The sequence below is a fragment of the Taeniopygia guttata genome, chromosome 13, assembly GCF_048771995.1.
Source record: "Taeniopygia guttata chromosome 13, bTaeGut7.mat, whole genome shotgun sequence".
NCBI classification, from domain to species: Eukaryota; Metazoa; Chordata; class Aves; order Passeriformes; family Estrildidae; genus Taeniopygia; species Taeniopygia guttata.
The window spans coordinates 5,384,202-5,407,097 of record NC_133038.1 but is presented as its reverse complement, the minus strand read 5'-3'; the positions used below and the strand labels follow the sequence as shown (position 1 = coordinate 5,407,097).

The window sequence follows — 22,896 nt, the reverse complement described above, 5'->3', positions numbered from 1 at the left end:
AAGCAATTTCTATAAATACTCTATCTATATATGTAAGTATCCAAGGAAAAGAAGAAAAAGAAAGACTTCATTTCATAGCTGATCTGGATGTAAGCTTGCTGCTATTGATAAGAACATAAGCACAGAGTGAGTGATCACTACAAATCCCTCTCTAATTGGTGCTTGGAGGCCTTAATAAAATATGAACAGAATCCAAACTACATGTTCATTTTCTAATTTGCAGAACAGATTCAGCTGTTGATATTCTAGCAGCACCCACAGCATATACTCAGTATGAGGACCCCACAGTAACTATATCTGTGCACACAGGGAAGGAGGGGGATAAATAAATCATTGTTTTTCAGCCTCTTTACAAGTTTTCTTGCAGCTGCAAAATCCTGTTGCTATCCCTGAGTTTCAGGTGTGCAGCTCCTGAGTGTCTCTTGCCAGCAGCCCAGCACCCACGCACACAACATCTGGTGGCTGCCTCAGTAAAGCTGCAGGGCTCAGTGAGGAACAGGGGTTATTTTAGGCACTGGTCATCCCTGCAAAGCAGCCTGAGCTTTGCAGGGGCAGATTTACCAAGCTGGTGACTCACCTTGTGTGGCAGCTGCTGCCCCAGGGCAGGCTGCTGCTGAGCCATCCTCTTCTCAGGACAGCCAGAGCAGCCTCCACGCCTGCCTGGTGCTGCCAGGCTCACCTGGGGACCTCAGCCAAAGGCTGAAAGCAGGAATCTCTGCACCACAAATTAAATAAAGCTATGGAGCTGTGGCTGAAACAACTCATACTCCCTGAGGAGCCGGGCTCTGCATAGGGCGGGATGCGCATTGCACTGTGCACAGTTGGAGGCTGAGATGAAGAATAGGAGAAAACTATTCCCAGCACAGGTTGACTCAAGAGAGAAATCTCTAATTCCTTTGCCGTCAACAGCACACAGTGCTCCCATCCACTGTGGACCTTCCAGGGACAGGAATTTGCAGATCTCTCTTAACCTGCAAAGCTCGTGTGCACTCACATCTGGCACAGAGCATCCCCCTTCCCACCCCTCTCCATTCTGACAGGCAGCATCAACTCTCCTGTGCTGACTGTGCCCTGAGAGCAGTCAGACATGGCAAAAAACAGCATGGTAGGGTTTGCTAGACACTGTGTGGAGGGCATAAAGCTCTTTTCCAAACATGGATGGAGACAGAACCTCTGAACATGACTTTAAAGAGGACCAGAAGGGTTTTTGCTACGCTACATCACCAGGTAAACATTTCAGCTACACCACATTTTACCCTTTGTAATCATCTGTCACTGCTGTGTAATTCTGCTGAAGGAAGGACTCTCAATTCATCCTCCTTCCCTAAACAATTTCCTTGCCCTTTGAAGAAACAGCACAAAATCACAAAGCCTTCTGACCTTTAGTTAAGAACTCTCAGAGTGGCAGGTGTGTACTTTCATAGGGGTAAGCCCCATCAGGCACCCAGCTGCAACCACGGAGCGTGTTCATTACCAGCTATTCTGTGGGATGGAATGAATTCAGGAAGATATTTCAGTTATTGAAATGTGCCCGTGCCTTGGTGATGCAACAACATTAGCATCAACCCCACACATGGAACAGGAAGTCAGCACACATATCCACAACCTCTGCTTTCTTTCTTAATGATTATGGTTTGCCTAAAATCATCATCTCCTGATGTGTTGCCCACAGGGACCACAGGACCCACACAGAGGTTTTCACAATCACTGTGTAATGGTAAAAAGTCCGCATCTAAACCACCAAAAATGTATTGAAAGTTATTGCTGGGCTGTCAGAGTGACAGCCCAGCGACTGCAGCAGCCTCTGGGCATTCTCCAGGTTTCCCCCTGGGATTGGGTGCTATTGCCACCAATTCAGCGTCATTAACGGAGCTCCCGGTGTCACTTCACCATGTCACACCGCAGCTGGCTCATCCTCACAGCGAGCAGCTCCGTGTCAGGCAGAGGAGAGCAGGGCACCGCTGATGCCAAGGTGCATTTTGCACACCATCTTCTCAGCCAGGCTGCTGTCACTGTGCTACACTTCATCACCACCCCACAGGCCGCCCAACAAGGGTTTTGCTTCTGCTGTCACCACTGATTTTTAATATCTGCTCTGTATTTTGAATGATGCTGCTTCAGACACTTGCCAGAAGGACTGCATTTAGCACACGAGGCTGGATCCCAGCACGAAGCAGGATTTGTGTTGGAGCTGGGACCTTGCTCAGATGTCCTGCTGGAGACCCAGACAGGTGAGGCATCAGGTTCTCAGGGTCCAAACACCCTTGACTTTACTGTCATAGAAGCAGGCAATGCCAATGGCAAGGAAATGCTGTGTTCTCCATCTCCATGGGAACAAAACCTGGTACTTTTAACTAGTAGCACGGCCAGTCTTTCCTCAGAAGATAAAGACCACTGTGTGGGCAGGGTTTTTATTCTCTCCAAATAAACAGATCTTTCTGCTGATATCTAGTCTTGGCAGCCAGGCAAGGAATTAGCTGGAAGATGAAGAATGAGCTAATTCCTGACAAAAGTTTCGCTTCAGCTCTAGAGTACTAAAATCAGGTCTCCTAATGGCCTGTTTTCTTTAGGTTGGGTTTTTTTTTTTCACCCCTAGGGTACATGAAATAGCACCTTCTTTTGTGCTTACAAAACAAATGCTGCCTTCCATAGTCTGGAGGAACTTAGGAAGTTTTTAATTATAAGAAAAGCAAAACGAGGACAAGTGAAGTTGGACTGTGCAGAGTGCTCTGCTGGTCTGATCTAGGACAATGTGCCCTACATAGAGCTCAAATATAACATCCTTTGGGAGGCTGCCTTGCTTCCATTCAGCTTTTGTGAGACCACCCCTGCCCCCGCAGCACTAATGACAGATTTCTGAAGCATAACTGGTGTCATGGTCTTGCCATCAAAGCTGTAAACAAAACCATTAGTGGCAGGCATGGAGAGGGAGGGAAAGCCATGTGCAGATGGTGAATTTATCTGAGTGGTATTCTTGCAGTTTCTGCTTTCTTCCTGCTATCAGCTCTGAAATAGCTCATCCCCAGCCACAGTCAGCAACTCTACCCCAGGTGGGTGACGTTTTCCCTTGCTAGATACAAGGTCTGGCTTTTTTCTTCTATTTGTCTGGTTTTCCTGCCAAGAAAGTGCCATTGGATAGAGCTGAAATAGTTGCTCTTCCTTGATGGAAGCCTTGTAGTTGGCAAATAGAGGGATATTAAAGAAAATAGAAAATCTTTAGATATGCTATTAGATACTGCAAAGAAAGCGTGGCCAAATTGTTTCTTCTCTCTCCTCTATCATACTGTGCAGGAAATTCCCAAAATCTTGTATTTGCAAACCTTCCAACAGAAAATATCACAACTTTTTTTTTTTTTTTTTCCCTTCAAAAGGCCTCATTAATTCTCCTTCTGGCTCTTTCTTCCAGGAGATCCCTTCTGTGTGTTTCTGAGCAGAGAGAACAGTTTGTGTTCACCTCTATCCCACACAACTAAACTGCAGGGGGGATGTTTCAGTGACTCAAGAGGACACTACAGACACCAGCCAACAGCAATCCAACAGGATCTACGAAGGGAAGTCTTCCTCCAGCCTCTCCTGACAGCCCCCAAACACACACACGCAGGTTCAGAGAGTGTCAGCAGCAGTGTCTGACACCAGGTCAAACCAAAGAATTCTTTGTGCATCACACCCTGCCAGCACGAGCCCCTCGCCCACAGCACTGCACCCTGTGCTCCAAGGAAAGCAAAGGCTGCCACAGCAATCACAGGGCTGTGTTATGGGCTTAGTTTTTATTTTGTTTCCTCCTCCTGGCCTTGTTTGTCGCTGCTAACCTTGGCTTTACCTAGCAAGCCAGTTTTTTTTCCCCAATAATATCATCTAATGAGAACAGTGTTCTGTTCACAGGGAATGTGCTGTGCTTTAGCAGGGTGCAGATACACCCTGAGATCAATTCTGTGGTGCAAACTCATTCTTTAATATCTGTTTTTAGAGCAAGTGAATGAATTTCTTGAAACTAGAACTCTCTTACCTCTCTGTCATTATTAGGCATGCCCTTATTATGGATTTAGACTCCATTTGCACCAAGCTGCTGGTTTCTGCTAGGTCTTTCTTAAATTACAAGGACAGATGGTTAAACTGGGGCTGAGGAAGAAGCTGTTCACACTAAACAGAGACTTCTGTGCACTCTGTGGGTGGAAAGGGGTGTCTTTGTTGTGCATCACAGCTATGGGAAATATGGGGATGAAACCTCAACGTAATTAGTTGGGCGGAGGTTAGAGAAACGAGGAAATGAAATGTTGGGGGGTTTATACCACTTTGGATGCAATGGAAGGGGAAACACAAGACACGCTGGATAACTGCAGCACTACCTCACCCCTATTCCTTAGCACAAACCAAAATGACCCAGAAACCCTTTGTCTGTATGTTTGGGGTTTTCTTGCCTGCACCCTAAAGGTGAGCTGCACATTTGGTGCAAGATGTCCCATGTTTCAGACAGCAAACAAACCCAAGTCAGGAATAAAGAAGGCAAAGTAAGGCAGAGCACAGTGAATGCTGGTACTTACAGGTGTAAGTCATTTCAAAGCTGTCACTGATGTTCACAATGTCGATCTGGGGAAGGAGCTTAGGGGGTTCTGTGAGCTGAGACAACGCAAACCTAAAAGCCGCATGTTCCTGGGACTGTTGATTAGGAAATAACCCCCCTGGGGAGAAAAACAGAACCATAAGAAGAAAGGTCTTAAGAACACTCATATTAGAAACATCATCAGTGCAAAATATTCCTGAGAGCAGAGCCTACACCTCTGCAGCCCGGGGAGTGCCTCTAAGCTCAGAAACACTCCAGAATGCAAGAGCCAAGGGTTCCTTGCCCACTGAGGACAGGCTGGAGCAGAAAACCTTTCCAGCATGTCTGTTATATAACCCTGGATCACATACAGGAGCCCTGATGCATCCCCAGGCCAAGCAGCTGCAGGATAGGGATAATCCATGGGGCGCAACTCAATCTCCTCACCCCCAAAACTTCAAGCACGAGGAATGGGAATTGTGTCAGTATCACCTCAGTAAAGGAAGAACGAGATCCTTCCTTCCTCCCCTCGCTTGGAATGAGGCTCAGTTTAAGCCCTGCTGAGGAGGAGAGCTTTGCTACAGGAGGGTGGCAGGGGTCCCCCCTCACTGTGGGACTCTGGGGTACAGGGCAGCCTGGCTGAGCCTGGCCCAGCAGGGAAGGGGACAGTGCTGTGACAGCCAGACACGGCACTGTGACCAAACAGCTGCTGCTGCTGGAGCCTTGTGGCACAGAAAACCCCTGAATTTAACAGGTGACAGTGGCCAAACTCAAACTGGGCAGGAAACTTAAAGCTTGACCCGCAAAAGAATCCATCTATACAGAAGTAAAGATGAGCCCAGAACCATAGAATGATACAAACAGGGCAGGAACTGGGACTGGGCTGGACCTAAGCTCAGAGCCTCGCTTTCCCCATGGATATGGAACAAAGTGCAGCGATAACCCAGCCCTAGGAAAAGTTTCCTGCTGCTCCCCCAGCAGGAACCTTGGCTTGCAGCAGATCCCTTCACAGCCTCCAGAAAGATGCTATTCAATTCAGCCTGTCTTGTAATCTATACGCATTTAAAGAAAGCTCTGCTGTTGGCATTTCAGGAGGAGGGAAACAAAGCACTTAGCAACAAGAGAGAATTAAAATAAAGCTGCAGAAAGTATCAATGCCCAAGATGACTTGAGGAAGAAACAAATAGGCAAGGACCTGCCACAAACGTCACTTTGCACATCTTTAGTAGAGGGGGCATCTCCTTGTGTGAAAAGGACTATTTGTGCACCAATATTCCCCCACCTCCCCCGTTCCTCCCACCCCACAGCCTAATCACGGATATCGGAGGAATCAGATGCTCGTAGCCAAGTTGCGTTTGTTGAAAGGCAAAAAATCTGGGATCTTACACAAATTTGGGGTAAAGGGGAGACAGGAAGGGAGGGAGACAAGGATGCAGCATCAACAGCAATAAAAGCACTGATTGTGCAGCTGGACTCAGGCAGGAGTTGCCTGAACTTGGTGGATTAGCAATTGATTGGCATTGTGAAGAGAAGGGAGGCGGGAAATAAAACCGGCATGTAAGGGAAGGGAATCTGGGGCTAGGTTACGAACGATCGCCAATAAAGATCATTGGGAGAGTAATAATAAACGTGGGGAGGGAGGGAGAGGAGCACTGAGAAGTTACAGGAAGGGAGGAGGGAATCAAACAGGCACTGCTGGTGTGCAGGGGAAGCAAGTGGCATGAAATGGAAAGAGATTTCAATGCAAGATCTTCTTCCAATAGCTTTGCCCTTATTCTTTAGCAATAACAACAAGAGAGCGTCTGTTTGTTACCTCCCGTCCCAGTTACCTACAGATGAGAGCATCCTCACAAAAACGTATCATGCAACCGCCGATTTCGCAAATGCAGCAACACACAATGGCAGCCCAGGCATTTCTCAGGGCAAGAAATAGATATATTTTTCATACTTCCTCCATTTCGGAGGCACTTTTCTCCCTCTGTGTTGGGGTGTGTGTGTGTGTGCAGGCATTTATTCCCAATTTACCCCTCCCCCAAAGCCAAACTGATCCATGTCTGCTCCGGCAAAGCTGGTACCAACGCACACATCCAGCCCTCGCAGTTCAGCCCCTGGCTCCCTCTCACACACATACACACACATTGTACCTTTGAAAGCACACGACCGGGTCAGTTTTCCCCCACCACCCCCTCTCCACCCCTACCCACTCATCAGGGAGCATCATCCCCAGCCCCGCACTCACCTATCTGGATATTGTTGGGGAAATTGGCCCCTAACACCGCCCCTAGAAAACTGGTGCAGAAGAAGGCAAAAATGTGCTGCATATTCCCTTTTGCATTGGCGAAAAAGAAGCCCAGTTCCAAGCATAGATTTGATTTTTCCCCCGCTCTGCTCTCTTTAGCTGCCTCTCTCGCCTCCCCTGCGCTGCGCCTTCGGGATGCGCGTCTCCCCCGCTCCGGCTCCAGCGCTGAGACTGCCGCTGAGCAGCGCCTGGCAGCAGGATTAACTGAGCCCCGAGAGGAAGAAAGAGAGCCCGCTCCTCATCCACATCCCTCCCCCGCCACACACAGCGCACACGCACACGCACACGCCAGGCGCTTCCACCCAGCTCCTGCCCCTGCTCCCAGCTGCAGCTCCACAGCTGGAACAGCATCCCCCGGCCCCGCTCGAACCCCGCGGTCTCTAAGGGCAATCCCCACCTACCCCCAAATCCCAGATTTCCCCCTCAACTTCTCCTGGCAGGAGCTCAAAGGAACCTGTGAATCAGTAGGTGGCAAACAAACTCCTCTGGAGAAAGAGTGAGGCTCATCTGCCTGGGATCCATCTCTGCCCAAGCCGGGCTCGCACCCCTGGGTCCAGGAGTTGAACAGGTCACTCTCCGGGAGCCTGGCTCATTAGGATAACAAAGAGGGTCCTGCAAATGTGCCTTGGAAGGAAGGATTTCAGGGCAACAAAAGAGAGATCATGAAGGATTGAAAAAGGAAACCCTCCCCATCACCTTTCTCATTGATTTTTCCTGCCCGCTGTTAATGGATGAGGCTTTTCATCATTGTACTTGACATGGAAGAATCTGAACTCACCAGCACCATCAGACAGGGCAGGCTTCTGAAATTAGGGGGCTATCATAGCCTGGGCCATTTCAGAAACTGTTTCATGGCAGTTCTAGTGAGGCTGGAGTTTATTTGACCATGGGCAGCTTTGCTCAAAAACAAAATGAAGAGAAAAATAAAGGTAGAGTCGACAAAACCCAGCTCCTAAGTACAACTTGGGATTTGGAAATATTTGAAGAACTGTGTGAATACAGAGCCATAGTCACTTCAGAAAGGAGAGAAAATTCACCCATTCCCCTCTGAAGTCCCAAACCAAACCAAAGGCCATTCATGCCAGAAGTTGAAATCCCATGTCCAGGCCCAGATATTCTGCCCTTGATATTTCCAGCCTTGATACACACCAGGGGTCCATAGCAGAGAGGAAATAGAGTGAAAAAAAGGGATGTTTGGGGCAGAATTAGAAAAGACTCAGATGTCCCATGTCCTGGTTGGGTGTAGGGTGCCTTGCCCTGGTGCCCTCTCCCCATCTCCAAATGTGTGTGGTTAAACTGGAAGAACACCAAAGAGTGGTGACCAAAGTTTAAAGTCAAGACCTGACCCTGCATAATGAGCAGTTGGATAGAGGAGCACACTGCAGAGTGGGATAACTGAAATGGGACATGACCAAGCCTGCAAAATCTGCAGCAGCACAGAAATGCTCCCTGTTGGCCACAGCACCCAGGTGTGACATAACTTTATGTTGCAGGGATAACACTACTCTTTATATCCTCAGGCCTTTGTTTAATCTCTGCAAATAAAGAGTTTGGAATCTGTAATATCTTCCTAGGCAGTTTTATGGATTTCACTGTGACTTCTAGAGTGACAAAATGCTGAAACACTCAGATAAATGCCAGAGCTTATGTGGGGTCTCAGAACTGCACTCTTACAGCTTGGCACCAGAGAGGATTTGCACTGATGCCTGGAACTTGGTGGCCTCTTACAGGACAGAACGTAGAGTTACACTGCAAAAAACAGAGCCCAGAAGGTTTGCATTTTCCTCATGGTGAGCAATGAAACATCCTTCTAGGATGGATTCCTTTTTGCCCCAAAACACCTTGTCCCAGGTGACCAGGCAATGACTCTTGGTCATTGAGAAGAGAGAAGAAATCCAGGCACTCAGGAACCAGACAAAGGTGGTGAAAGGATGCCCTGACCCTGCCTCACTGCCCGGGTGACCTTCAGCCCACAGTCACATTCAAGAGCAAAAAAATCCCCATCTGCTGTTGATAGGAACACCTTCAGTAGACTTCCACTTCCCTCCCTGTATAATTTAAGCAGTTCTGATTTGAGGCTAAAATAACCTGCTGATAGGTTTATGGGATCTTGCTTTCCATCCAGAATTTAATAGAAACAGCTGCATTTATAATCTGAAGAGAGTCACTGAAGGATAACCAATGCAACAGAAAGATGCCAGCACGTTTTGCAAACTCCCAAACAGCCAATCTGATAACAATAATAATAGCCATAACAATAAAATATTATAATAGCTTGCAGAAAGCTTGCACAGTCGCATTAATTAATAATGCTGCTTTTGTCTATAAACCTCTCAAAATGCAGGTGGCTTAACAAGGGGAACCTCACCACAGTGTAACAAGATAAGTAGTAATAAGATCATTATTTTAAGAAGGTATTCATTTCCGTTTTCCCTACAGATAACAACATTTTATTCGGGGTTTGTTAGCATAAGGATGTTCAGAATTAACTCTAGGTGCTCTGAAGGTTCTTTAAGTCAACAGAAAAGCAGTATAATGTCTGAACTTCTGGCTAAAAAACAAACTGAGTCTTGGGAAATAGATGAAGCCCTTCAACTTCACAAGAGCAGTCACAACAGAAACACAGATCAGTCCACCAATCTTTTGAAAAAAACACAAATGAATTATCTTGATTCCTGTAAACAACTGAAGGAGTTTTTTCTCCTTTCAGATTTCAGAAAACAACGAAAATCATGCAATACAGAATACCATCTTAATCAGGAGCAACTGAAAATATCAGGGATGGAGTTTTGTAAGACCTGTATTTTGTCTCAGAGGGTCTTAAGACATAAATGGGACAGGCAGGCATCTGGTGCTCAACAGGGAACATCCAACATGGTTTTGTGGGATTAATTCATGCAAATTGTAAAAAATTAGGAAAATACCAGTAATTAAAAAAAAAAAAAAGAAAAAGTTGTCAAATTTAAGAAATGTTAAAAAGGCATTTTGAAAGACTGTAGCTGATTCACTTCAGGTCTTTTCCAGACATGAGAATAAGAAAATGGCAATGCCAGAGCTGCTGCTCCCCTTATGCTCTGCCCGCAGCTGACCTTGCTGTACTGGGCAAGAACCTTTTTTCTCGCCCATTTCTGCTCCAAGGTTTGGCTTGGAGCAACAGAGTTTTGGCTCTGGGAAGGATGTCTGCTGCCCTGCTCTTTGCTCTGCTGTGCGTGGTGTGCAGTTGTCCACCCCAGCAGCCTGCTCTGCCCTTGCTATCAAAGCTTTTGTTTCCAGGATGGGAAATCAGTGCTTGTTGCAGCAGATATATTTCTGTACCAGAAGCCTTGAAAAAACAAAGGACTCATTCACATGCAGAAGCCTCCAGCCTTAAAAAATGAGGAAATGAACAGAACTCGGCATCCTCCGTCCGACCTCCCAGCAGAATTATCTCCCCCTGTGCCCACTGTGTTTTATATGATGCTTCTGAAAGTCTTTAAAGAGCCTATTGAAACAATTATTTCCAAAATTCCTTTTATTTCCTAGCTGGACAATCTCTATAGGAGGCTTTTTATAAAGAGCAACAATGTAATTATAGTGATTAATTTAAATAAAGTCCAAACAATGCAGAATCTCATATGGTTTTTGCAGAGCCTTGGCATAAATGAATGCTGATGGAGTGACAACACATTCCTCTGCTTCCCTTGGTCACCTCAATTTTTTTATTTTGGATAATGTGCCACTCAAGGAATGATTGTAGCACAGGCTCTCAGATGAGAGACTCCAGAATTTGAACATCAGGCATTTGCTTCAATCCTTAAATCTGGAAGGTATTATTTACACTGAAAACCAGCATTTACAAACTCTTCACGCAATAATTTTTAGTAAAATCTCCTTGACAAAAACAGCCTCAGCAATGTTTGGTACCAGGTAGAAAAATCTTTCCTCGTCCTCAGTGATTTAGGTCTGAAGTGTCCACAGAACCTCTCTCCTTTACACAGCAGCTGGAGCTGACAAATGAAAAACTTTGACACCACAGAAGCAGCTCAGAGAAGTTAAGGGAAATCTGAGCTTTTCTAGTGTGTACTAAAATGGGAAGATGTGGGACAGAAGCAACTCTTGAGATGATGACAGCTCCAAGCAGGTCCTCACTGATGCCACATCTGGGGGATGATGTTTTAAGGTCAGATATTGTTTATTTATTTACTGATTCCTCCTGATAGAGAAATCCTGATGTGAACAGAAACTGGGGAAAGTCAGCTTTTCCCACAAACTGTACGTAATGTGCTTCTGTTGTCATGATGATTGGCCTATTACCATATTTATAAGAAATTCTTGCTTGCTCTGGGATAATTAAATAAGTAAATGGACTGGAAGATAAACCTGTCAATCACAGTGGCACTGCAAACACTGTGCATCCTTCAGCTGGAAATTCATGAGCAGCAGCTGGCAAAGGGAGCTGTGCCTTGGCTGGGAGAAAACGGGGCTAGTTCAGCCTGGGGAGGGCTGGGGGCTCCAGGGCCACCCAGCACAACTGGATGGGGATCTCTGACACGACAGGGCAGGGGCTTTCTTGGAGGCAGGTAATGGAATAATCTGTAGATTCAGTCCAAGCTGAATATGCTAAAAATTCAGATCTGCACCTTTGTTTTTTGAAGCTGTTTATCCCACCATCCAGCTGACCTGTTGAAGTGGGCTCGTGTCCAACAAATGGAGTTGCAGTGCTCTAGCAGGGGCTGTTCTGACAGACAGTGATGCAACCAGTCCTGCACGAGCAAATATCTCCACAAGCACTCATGAAAACACCTCAAATCTCCCTGTGACAAATCCCAGCTGACCCCTTTACTGACTCCCCAGAAAGGAAACTTTACCATCTGCAACCCCAAACCCACTCTCTTCCTCCTATATGGAAGGCTGCTAGCACACTTTTTTTTTTCCCCTTCCTGGTGAATGGTTGATTTATAACTACTTATAGAATCTCTCTGTGCCCTAGTCTCTGTTTACACTCTTTGCTGAGTCACAAACATAAATCAGAGATGTGGGTGGATCCCTGTTTGTTATTAAAGCACCTTATGTTTCCCTAATTCTCACCAGAGGAAGCAGAAATTACTGGTAATACATTAAAGTTACAGTAGGTTGTTGGAGAATATAATATCCCCCCCAGATTATTGCCACAGATTGGCTGTCATGTTATTTTCTCATTGAATGGAAGGCCAAATAAATTACAAGTATTAAAAAAAATTGTTGAAAATATATGCTAGGAGATTATTTACTGTGAAAAGGCAGACACAGGGGATGAAATCTCAATCAAAGATTCTGATTAGCAATAATTCAGTCAAATGTTCATATACATGGTAAAGTTTTCTTTCACTTAAAGTTCCCAAAACCTTGTGAATGCTCCAGATGAAGTAAAATAATGACAGAGGTGATTATACAGTTTAATATTGATGTACAAATCAACTCTCGTTTTTAATCCCTGGCATCAAACCCAAGATGTGCAGAAAACAAACATGAAATGAGGAAGAGAAAAGGATGCTGATTTAGGAAATTAAAAAAAAAAAAAAAATCAAACCAAAAAGCAGCAGCAGCAATTGCTACAATTCAAACAGCCATACAAAGATTCCACCATTGCCATCTGGCTCCACAGCTCTCAGGCTGCTTTGCTAACACACAAGATAAACAAACATGTGGGCTGAGCTTTAGGGTGGCTGATCCTGGCCTTTCCAATAGTCAAAGGACTCAGAGTTTTGAACTGGAGTGTCTGAGTCAAGAAAAGAAGCATCAATTTCCAGTCCTTACATCACATCCTACTGGAGCAGGCTGCCAGCTACCAGCTGGGAAGGGGGAAGTCTGTGCACAAAGAAGAAAACTTAAAAAATCACCAGAATTATCAGTATCATTCTGTCATGAATTTCTGCAATCAATACAGATATTCATGTCACTGCTCTTCATTCTTTAATTTCAACCCATTCTCTATCTCACAGGGAAATGAGAATTTCAGTGTTGGATCAAATCACACAAAATCCCACCCTGAGTGTCTCAGCTTTGCACACAGCTTGGTCTGCAGCACATTTGCAGTCTGTATATATTAAATATATAAAAGGACAGGTAACTGATTTGAAACACCTTTGGAAAGTCTACAGACAGCTTTGCATATGTAGACCCTGCACAAACAGTCTGAACTCCTTCAAAATACTGGCAGAAGAAAAACCTCATTGCAATACAAAATACCATTATGTAATTTTATCTGAAAAGTTGTCTAAATTCTTAAAGGATGTGAAAGCAAAATGTTACTCCAGGGGGAAGGGGACACAGGGCAGCAGCTGCTGGTCCCCACAGTGCAATGGGTTGGTGCAGGGGCACTGCCCTTTGCACACACTCACCAGCAAAGTCTCCAGCTCAGCCATCCCTGTCAAGCTGCTCTGCTTGGACAAAGAGCTGTAAAGCTCAGTAGATGCATGAGGATCTGTGGGTTGTCTATAATTTCTCCTCTTCATCCCTTAGACACCACAGGAATGGCAGAGAGCTAAGGATATAATCTGAAAAATAATGTAATTTTTGAAAAATCATCCAATTTTCCAGGCTGGAAGAGAGAAATAAAGGATGCAGGCCCTGTTATACCAAGTGTTTCTGGAGGTGTCCCGTGTTAGGGACTCTCTGTACTCATCAAGGTTTTGGTCTGAGACTCTCTGTACATCACAGGCACAGATCAGTGCTGTGTTACAAACAAAAGGCCAGACTCCCTTTGTACTCCCAACATCTGATCAAGACAGAAAGGACAGCACACAAACAGCCTGTCACCTGGCACACCACAAAGTTTGCAACCCGTTGTAGCAACACCTACATTTAGAGTGAGTGGGAATCAGAAGAGAGCAGATCATTAGTGAGAAAGGAAAAGAACAGAGCTGAGGAGCTTCAGTCACAAAAAAAAAAAAAACAAAAAAGAAAAAAAAGAACAAAGAAGATTTTCTTCTCAGGAATATAAAGATACAGTAATTGCTTCAGAAATCTTACACATTTATGTGCATTTGCTTTGGATGTAGTCTAGGACTATTGGGCAACTGCACTGAGTCATGTTACTCCAAAAACCTGAGCTCCTGTTAAGTTCTGCAGAAGCAACACAATCAACCTACAGCCTCCTGTCACCTTGCCCACAGAAAGCTTCCATCGTCCTAATCAGCTATTAATGGCCAGTGATGGAAGAAAAAGAACATTTATCCCATCTGAGAGACTGGCAGGGGAATCAGTTTGCCAGGGCTCAGAGAACCCACCAGAGGGCTGGGACTGAAGCACGCTGTGCATCTCTGCCACAGGAACTACAGGAAAGTCCCCAAGCATGAAAACCTCGTGTACTTGTCCCCTGCCCACGTCTCCTAGGAAAGCCCCCAAGAGCTATTGCCATCTGTAGCAGCATGATGACAAGTGGTACACTGCCTAAAACGACACAGGGAACCACAGACATTTGGAAGTGATTCAGGTTGAACATGGAGCTGCTTTGTGAAATGAATAATATGCCAGCGCTGGATTTGTGAGGCTCACTGCTAGCAAAGCTCTGGCTTCTTCTGGACACTGTGCAAACAGCCCTCGTGATGGAAAGGCAGGTTTCAATCTGCTTGGAGCTCACTCTAATTCCAAGGCTGAGGGTAAAAAGAGAGACAATGTGGTATGCAAAGACCTGGTGACCTAATTCATTAATTACAGGCTGCTTTCAGCTATTTGATTCCGCTTTGCTATGTGCATCTCATGGGTTCTTCCTACATACATCTCTCTTTTCCTCCTTCCTGCCAAGAAAGAGAAGCTATTTAGACTTCCTATCTAGTGTGATGATATCATATTTATTTATAAATGCTCATCCTTGAAATAAAAGCATGGGGATGATGGTGAGTGCTATGCATTCGAATTCCTGGCCCAGGGTTTGTGCTGTAGCCTCAGGAGTTTAGTTAGTCCTTGCTTTCAGGTCCTTCAGATGGTGAGCCACAGGTGCTGGGAGAGCCATCCCTCGCTGGCTGCATCCACAAAGCCATCCTGCCTCCTCCAGCTTTTGCAGCGGAGTGTTTTCCCCCCAGAGTTGTGATTATGAAATGTCACCGTGGAAACAGTTGGAATATAATATGTGCTTACTTGCTTTCCCCCACCCTCCCTCCCCTCCCACCAACCTCCTCACTTTCTGAAGTTATGTTTGCTGTGCAAGAAAACCTCTTCTTGTTCCCCTCCTCCCCCCTTAAACCTGCAGAGGGGAGTGTGTGCACCTCAGAGTCACCCCCAAATACACCTCTATTCATGAACAGCTCCTTGGTACCTTGCAGCAAGGCAAAACCTACCAAACTCAACTGGCTGCTCCTGCATCTACCAGGACTTTCTGCCTTCCTCTGTCAAATAATGACTTCTGGAAAATGGCATTATAAAGAGGCTTTGAGCCAGCAGGAGCCTGGTTTGCTGTTGCTAGAACTGTCACTGCAAGAAAGCCTCTACAGCAAAGCATAATTCCCCATCACACACCTCTGCTGTCCCCTCTGCTCTGCTGTCCTGTTCCCATTAGTGCCATAATGAGCATACAACACACACACACACCTTGGTTCTCTTTCCTGTGTCCCACCACCTAGAGGCAGGTCTTTAGATGATGAGTTCTTTGTGCTCTGCCTATGTTAATAAAGCACGATTTCCCCTTAATCATGATTTCTTCCACGATTCTCATCAGCATCACAAAAGGTCAGAACTGTCCACCTGGGAGTGGAAAGGTCAGTTCACTTTGGATCTGACACGTGGTATCTCGTAGCTCCTGGAATATAATCAGCTCACTTCATACTGATTTTGTGTGACTGCAGCACTATAAAAGAGCGGGGGCTGTTCCAGAGAAATCTTCAGTCTCTTGTCAGGAATGTGCATGCAAACCCAAGGGAAAATATGAACTCAAGAGAGCAGTAGTGAACAGACCTCTCTCCCTGGCAGAGAATGCTGGTTTGGTTCTCAGAAATCACATCAGGGATTTAGATACCCATTGGTATTTGTTAGTTTTTATTTTGATGCCCACTGGTATTTGTTAATTTGAATTAATGGGAATTGCACATAAAATCCCCCAGGCAGTTTTGATAATTTCAGGCAACAGGGCTTTGAGGACTGCAGAGATGGACTCACTTGGAAGGAACCTGTCCCATGCACCAGTTATGGAAAATGCTCCAAAGACACTCTCCACAGTCAGGTGTATGTTTACAACAAGACAGTGGGGGGAAATCCATACTTTTTCTAGTTCAGGAGAAGCATTTGCACAGAGCAATGCAAGCTGGTCTGACAGCCCTTCACCATAAGATTAGCTCAAGAAAAAAAAAAAAAAAAAGAAAAAAGTAGGTCTTTTGGATGGTATATACCTGACTCTGTGAACTGCACACATTTCTTCTGCTGCTTGGTTCCTTTAAGGACGATCCAGGAGCAGGCAAAGGAAATCCCTGAGACGAGCTAATGGACACCCCTCCTACGCTGGCCTCCAAATCAGCAATTCAAATTGGCAGCGTCTCTCACCAGAATTGTTAATTCTGCACCGTGACAGCCTCCCGTAACTCCCAGGCTCACCAGGTGGAGAAGAATCACACAGGATTTAAATACTGCTTCTATTTCTGACGTGCTTTCAATTACCTGCCAAAGTAGCCGGATCTCTCCCGCCCCCTCACCCTCCCCACTGACCCCTGTGCTGACAGCAGCTCTCTGCAGCACAACACCTCTCACCCACCGCCCTTCACCAGGGCAGCTCCAGGAGATGGGCACCTGGCCCAAAATCCAGCTGTGCTCAAAGCCTCGGCAGCAACAGGGATGGAAATGGAACCCCCACATCCAAGGCCAAATGCCAACCTGCTGCCACCACAAGGGCACCCAGCATGTGCAGGTGGAGAAAACCCCCCGAGTCCTTCCTCTTGGCTCTTCTGGGCCTGGGGCTGCAGCTGCCATGGGAAGAGCCAGAGTGCCAAGGTTCCCTGGCAGTGAGCAGTGCTCACCCTCTCACCTGCTGCTGCAGAGTCCCTGAAAGTTACCCAGCAGCACAAAGCCATTTCCCACAAAACATTTTTTCATGTGCCCAGTGCCCTTTTGGAGAGGAATTCAGGAAATCTTCTGTTTTAACACTGATTAGATCCAGATTTTTCCTTTAACCGGCTATGATGTTTTGCTGTTCCCCCTCTCTAGACCATTCTCATGCAATATCAAAGCAGAGTTGGTGATTAGGGAATCTGGCCCATTCATACCTGGGCACCAGTTCATTATCAGGCATTCAGACAAGCCTGTAACCTTAGGCAAGGTGAGGTAGGAGTGGGAGGCTCAGCTATGGCACTGCTGCCATCTCCTGATTTTACACTCATGCCTAAGCCTGTCCATCAAAACAGGGCACCCAACTTGCTCCCCTCCACTTCCACCCACAGTTTTCCTACTTCAAGAGGTGAGTCAAGATATGTATCAGTGTGTATTCACTGGCTAACCTCACTGACTCCAACTTCCAGAAAATACTTTTTCGTATGTTGTTTCCCCCCGTTCATTTATGATTTCCCCCCTCAGATTATGAACAGGAACACGTTACAGAGCACAGGGAGTCCTGGGTTTGGTACAGACAGCTGCATCCAAACAACTTGACAGTCCACAGTAAAAGGAGAGAAAACACTTCAGACAGTCGTTTGCACGAGGCCATGTACCAGCTTAGTGTGAAAAGGCACAAATCTGCTTCTCTCCAACCTACAGTGCTGTCTTTTGCTCACAAGGGTCCTTTAAAACCACTTCAGGGTACAATAAACAAACAAAAAGTGTAATATCTTATGAGTTTCCATTTGCACTGTGAGTGGGGGCAAAGTGCTGCAAGACCTAGGACATGGCATTTGATGTAGCTGGTAAAAGAATAAGGGTGCTTTTGACAGCAAATTACAACCTTTCACTGAAAAATCCTCTCAGAAAATTGGTGTTTTCTGCCTGTGTGCATTTCACAATAATTAATTTTTTTTCCCTAGTGTTTCCTTTTCTATAAGAAAGGTTTGGAAATCTGAAAACCCCCTGGAAAAAAAATCTTAATAAAAGAAGCGTGGGGAGGGGTTCAGACAAAAATATTTCATTTGCCATTTTTGAGTGAAAAGCGAACAGCTTCTGCAGCACGTCTACCACATGATCTTGCAGGCAGATTTGAGGTTCCTCATGAGATGCACAAACAGAAATGACATTATGGAGATCAGCATCAGTGTTTTCTCCTTCTTGAGGCTTTGCTTAGTGCAATGTTGTGGATTACAGCTTAAAAATGAAGTCTACGCTGAAAAAAGAAAAGCTCTTGGTCCCAAAATCCACAGGAACAAGGCTTTTAATCAAACCACAAAGGGAAAGAGTGGTTTAGGCAGAAATGTGCAAGGCTAGATACACTTAGGGAGTGGGCATTACCTTGAAGGCATTTATAAGAGTGGTAGGAGTGTGATCACAGCATTCCCATCCCTCCTCCCGTGACTGGAATCTGTCCCAAGGAATTCCCACTCTGTGGTGAGCTGGGTGGTCAGGCTGCTCCCCAGCAGCCCCACCACACACAGAGCACAGCGGCCTTTGTGGGGTGCAAGAAGCAGCATCCAAGTAGTCCTGTAACCATGACAACGTTCAGAATCAAAAATACACACATTTCAACTCCTTGTAGTAAAAGGGAAATATCAATAAAGGATGGAAGCCACTTTCTGCACATTTCTGTGCTCCTCACAATAAAGTATTTGGGAATATCCTGGCTCTTTGGTATATGAAAATAAAGGAGGTAGAGTCCACATCCAGTACTGACTGCTTCAGGGTTGGTTATTCCTCTTCTCTTTTTCCTAGTTTAAATAAGGTATCTGAATTTCTTTAGCTCCTTTGCATTTTAATGTTCATCTTAAAGCCTCAGATAGAAAAAGAAAAGTGGAAAAAACAACCTTTCTTTGCACCCCCTGCTTCCTGCTGAAGTGAAACACTCTGTGTGAAGAGTGACAGTCATTTTCCTGAGCACACAATGCCTGTGATTTGAATGTCAGCCCTGCAAGCATGATTCCATGCGGGGATTCACTTTTTACATTCCCCAGCTGCAAAAGAAGTTGCACAGTTCCATCGGTTTGCCATGCTGATGCTAATAAACCCCTCCAAGTCGCTATGGCAACGAGGCTAATTAGAAATGGGCTAATGTTGGGGTTGATCCATTCAAATTTCCCTAGTCTAGGCTGCAATGAGATGGTTAAAGGGTTAAAGGACTTGGAACTTCCAGCTTTAGGGAAAATATGAAGGAGAAGGGTCAGCTGCTGCTCCTTGCTAAATAGGAGCTGAATCTTGGAGCATTTACAGCACATGTGCTGGCATGGACTCTGGCTGGTTTGGAGAACCGTGCAGGAGTGCCAGGAGGGAGCTCCAGCCTGGGAGCTGATCCCAGCTCAGGTACCTGAGCAGAGGCAGAGCTCAGCCAGAGCTCGGGGGTGCCCAGCACCAGCTTTGTTTGAAAGGTCTGCAAATCACTCCGGAATAAAAACATCCTTTTCCTCCTGCTAGCCATTCTCAGAACAGAGAAAGGGATCCTCCCTGAGCAACTCCACGGGGAAAATACTTGTAAGAGGGGAAAAAAGCACAGGACTTCACTCAAATGCCTGTCAGCCTGGGAGGGCTTGGGAAGGGCTTTCACAGAGCTTTGTCAGAGGGTTTTGTGAGTGTTCCTGCTCTGTCTGTAACAGCAGAAGCATCACATCACACTCAAAGGAGATGGCAGAGTTATCAGGGCCTCTCTCCTCATTGCTGGCCCTGCATAGTCAGGATCAGGAGAGCAGACAAGGGTGAAATGGGTGGAGAACAGAGAGCTGATCAAAGATGCCTTCGAGGAACTTGTCCTGAACAAGGCTGACACAAAGTGAAATTATTGGGAAAAGATGTTTGGCCAGCCAATATGTCCAGGGGGTCTCTGCAGGTCTGATCTCCCAGCTGGGCTCTGGCAAGACTAATCTAGACTAGATTAGCATTAGACTGTGCCTCCAGCTTTGTGCAGAACCATGGCACGACCACGGGCAGGACCTGGCGCTCACGTTGCCAAGTCACAAAACATTAAGATTTTTATCAGCATTGCGTAAGGATGCTGCAAAAGATAGATTCAGAACTGGTGGTGGCTGGAGCTAAATAAATAGAGACTTTGCACCTATTACTCCTATTCTTGTCAGGCTTTTAGACAAGATTCAAATTGTAGCACTGCCAGTTCTGCACTGCTCTTTTGAAAAACTACAGAATATGCTGAGGTCTAATTTCCTTTTAAAACATATTTTGGAGAAGGAAAATAGTGAAATTACAGATCATGTCTCCTATTAAGGTACTGAAACTTTCAGTAAGGGAAAGAAAATGCATAAGTTTTTAAGTGTTTCCTTTGAAAGGCAGAGATTGTTGTTTTATAACAGAATCTCTTTCTTCATAAGCAGAGCTACTATTGCTATAAATGCCAGCTGAATTTCAGAGGGGTGATAGCAAATGCATCAAAATACACATTTAAGTCCCATTCTACCTCCCAGCAGGGTCCATGCCAGGTTTGCACCTGATGGGAGAAGCAGCAGGTTTTTCTACAGGGATGTGCAGACAGACACCCTTCACACAGGGGAGCTGTGTCTGAACTGGTTCATCCACAGTGTGTTCAACAAATCCATCTTTTCTGACCAAAGAGAGGAACAATCAGGAGAGAGCTCCAGCAATGAAGAGAGATGGCTCTTCCATAGTTCAGGAAGAAATTACCAAGCTCCTGTCCAGACTAAAATTGCCAGTAGAATTTGCAGTGCAGCCACTGAATGGGGCTCACTGAATGTGAGAGGACAATTGATGACAGGCAGCCAAGCAAACACATCTGAAGGTGCCACCAGCCCTCAGCCAGGTCATGGCCATCAACTTAATCTGTTGCAATGTGGAATAAAATGGATTCACTCACACCACTGCTGAAGAAGGGCCAGAAGTGAGCAGTCATTTTTTATAGCTGAGCTGAAGGCACTGCAGCTTCTTGAAGTGCTGTGACCTCAGTGCCTGGCAGCACAAGCTTCCACTGAGAGAGCTAGAACTTTACTTTCTATTATGCTCCATAGCACCTCAGTCAGGTCACTCTTCTTCCTTCCTTTCCCACTCTTTTCATCATTTTATAATGAAATAGGAGCAGTAGCCATCTCCTGCAAAGTGTTCTACAAACCCTAGCAACCTGGGGCCTCTAGGTGCTACTGTAATACAAATAATAAATAAAGGTCCTGAGTTTCTTGGTGACACAGAAACTTGAAACAGTGAGTTCAAACTAATTTTCCCCATTTCAGAAATGTTTTGCCCGAAGTATGGCTCTGTCCTCTTTCTCCAGCAGTTTTCCAGTGCACTCCCAGGCAGAGGGAGAAGCCAGGCAGGCGAGACCTCTCCCAGCCATGAGTGAGCAGCAAGATGTTGTTGCTGCAGCTGGCAAACATCAAGAAAAATGATTAAAAATCCAATGTCCCAAGCCATGCCTGTTACTGAATATCCTTAAGGCTTGTTCTAGCCAGCTCTGCTGTGACTGGATCTTTGGGATGACAGATTCTCATTGTGATGCCTTTTCCTGGTCTTACAAATATGAGCCAGACACAGGGAGAAGAGGTTTTTACCTTGGTATTTAAATAAGGATCTTTATGGTGCACAACTTCTCCAAGGTGGGATGTGCTGCAGTGCACACACACAATAGATCCCATATACAATTTATAAACCTTAAAAATTAGCAGATCTAACAAGGATTCCCCAAAGCGAGGCTTGGATGAATGGTGTGATATTCCCCTATGCATGGAATTCCCCCCTGGATGGGCCAAATCTCCAGTTTACAGGACATGTCCTAGAGAGGACCTTGCTGTCCCAAGGTAGTGTAGGGTTTTCCGGCCTCCTGCTACGAGGCTTTTAGGATGTTTGGTCTCTTAACACAATTCCAGGACTATGCTAAGTTATCAGACTTAAGGAATTACAAGGATGCATGCTAAGAATACTGAGGATACATAAAAGCTATAGAAAAGGTATATAAAAGAAAAGGCAAAACATCATCTTGGCATCAACTGATATGCCACAGCATCTGCAGAAATTGTGAAGCCTTAAAGCTGCAGCTCAGCTCTGACAGGAACCTTTGCTCTGTTCAGTCTTCCTACAGACTTGCTGGAGCTGTGCAGGTTAGTGTGGAGTAGGATTTGTGCTGGACCTTTGAACTGCTGGTTCTTGCCATGGTGAAGCCCAGAGAGAGGCCACAGAGTGTGGGTGAACACTGCACCCAGGAGCAGAGCAGCAAACCTGAGATCTGGCTCCTGGACAGGAAATTCCTGAGCTCAAGCACTGCCTTTTCTTGTGCTTCCTCCTCCATCTGCCCCATCTGTATCCAGGCAGGAGGAGAGGCTCCTGTTCCACTTTAGGCAGACCACTGAGGTGACTAAATCAGGGAAATAATCCCTTTCCACTGCCCAGAAAGAGCAAAGGATAAATCCAAGCTGTGGCCCAGGCTGCCACAGCTCAAGTGTGATGCACAGTCTCAGGAAATGTAAATATATCTTTCCCTGCACAAGAGAAAATTACAGGCAGACCCAACTCCTTAGGTATTTCTGAAGGCAGGGTTTGGCTGCAGGCAGCAGCCCTGAGTCCCTTCTGCACCCAAGAGGAACAGAAGGGTAATAAAAAATTCTCCTCCTTGTTTCCCTGAAGCATCCAAGAGTGGTGAGGGATGCAGAGCAGCTCGGACATGGAGCAGCCTCAAGCACACTCCAGCCCTGCTGGGACAAACAGGCCACAGAAGGGACAACCTGCTGCCACCAAGGGCTATTTTGAGTCAGGGGCACTTCCCTGGTAAGATAACCTCTAAACACCCTCTTTGTGAAGACTGAAATGTGAAGAAAGATGAATTTAAAGCATGAAAAATTATTTTACTTTTAACAGTCTTAGCATTTTTTCAGGCTTAGGGGAAACTCCATCTCTGTAGTTATCTATGACTCAAGGGTTAAGAAAAATTTATCATAATCACATTATATAATGTGATTTAAAATAGCCCTTCATTTTCTGCTCCTCTCAACAGGTTATTTTGTTTCCTTCCTGGCAGGTACAGTTTGCATGA

At 45.7% G+C, this 22,896-nt stretch overlaps 1 protein-coding gene across 5 annotated transcripts in view; it reads right to left on the bottom strand.

The window, feature by feature from the left end:
* Positions 1-7,109, bottom strand: part of GRIA1 (glutamate ionotropic receptor AMPA type subunit 1) — a 117,508-nt gene extending 110,399 nt beyond the window's left edge. The window contains exons 1-2 of one of the 5 annotated variants that reach the window (XR_012058104.1): positions 6,780-7,051; positions 4,542-4,679 (exon numbers count right to left, since the gene is read on the bottom strand). Coding sequence is in view for 4 of the 5 variants with exons in the window: in XM_002198371.7 (XP_002198407.3) it covers positions 4,542-4,679; positions 6,780-6,861 (220 nt within the window). In the remaining variant the exon portion in view is untranslated. Of the gene's footprint in view, positions 1-4,541; positions 4,680-6,779 lie in introns of all 5 variants that reach the window. The other 4 variants (XM_002198371.7, XM_002198393.7, XM_041718924.2 and 1 more) reach the window with 4 other exon arrangements.
* Between the last annotated feature and the right edge of the window lie 15,787 nt (positions 7,110-22,896).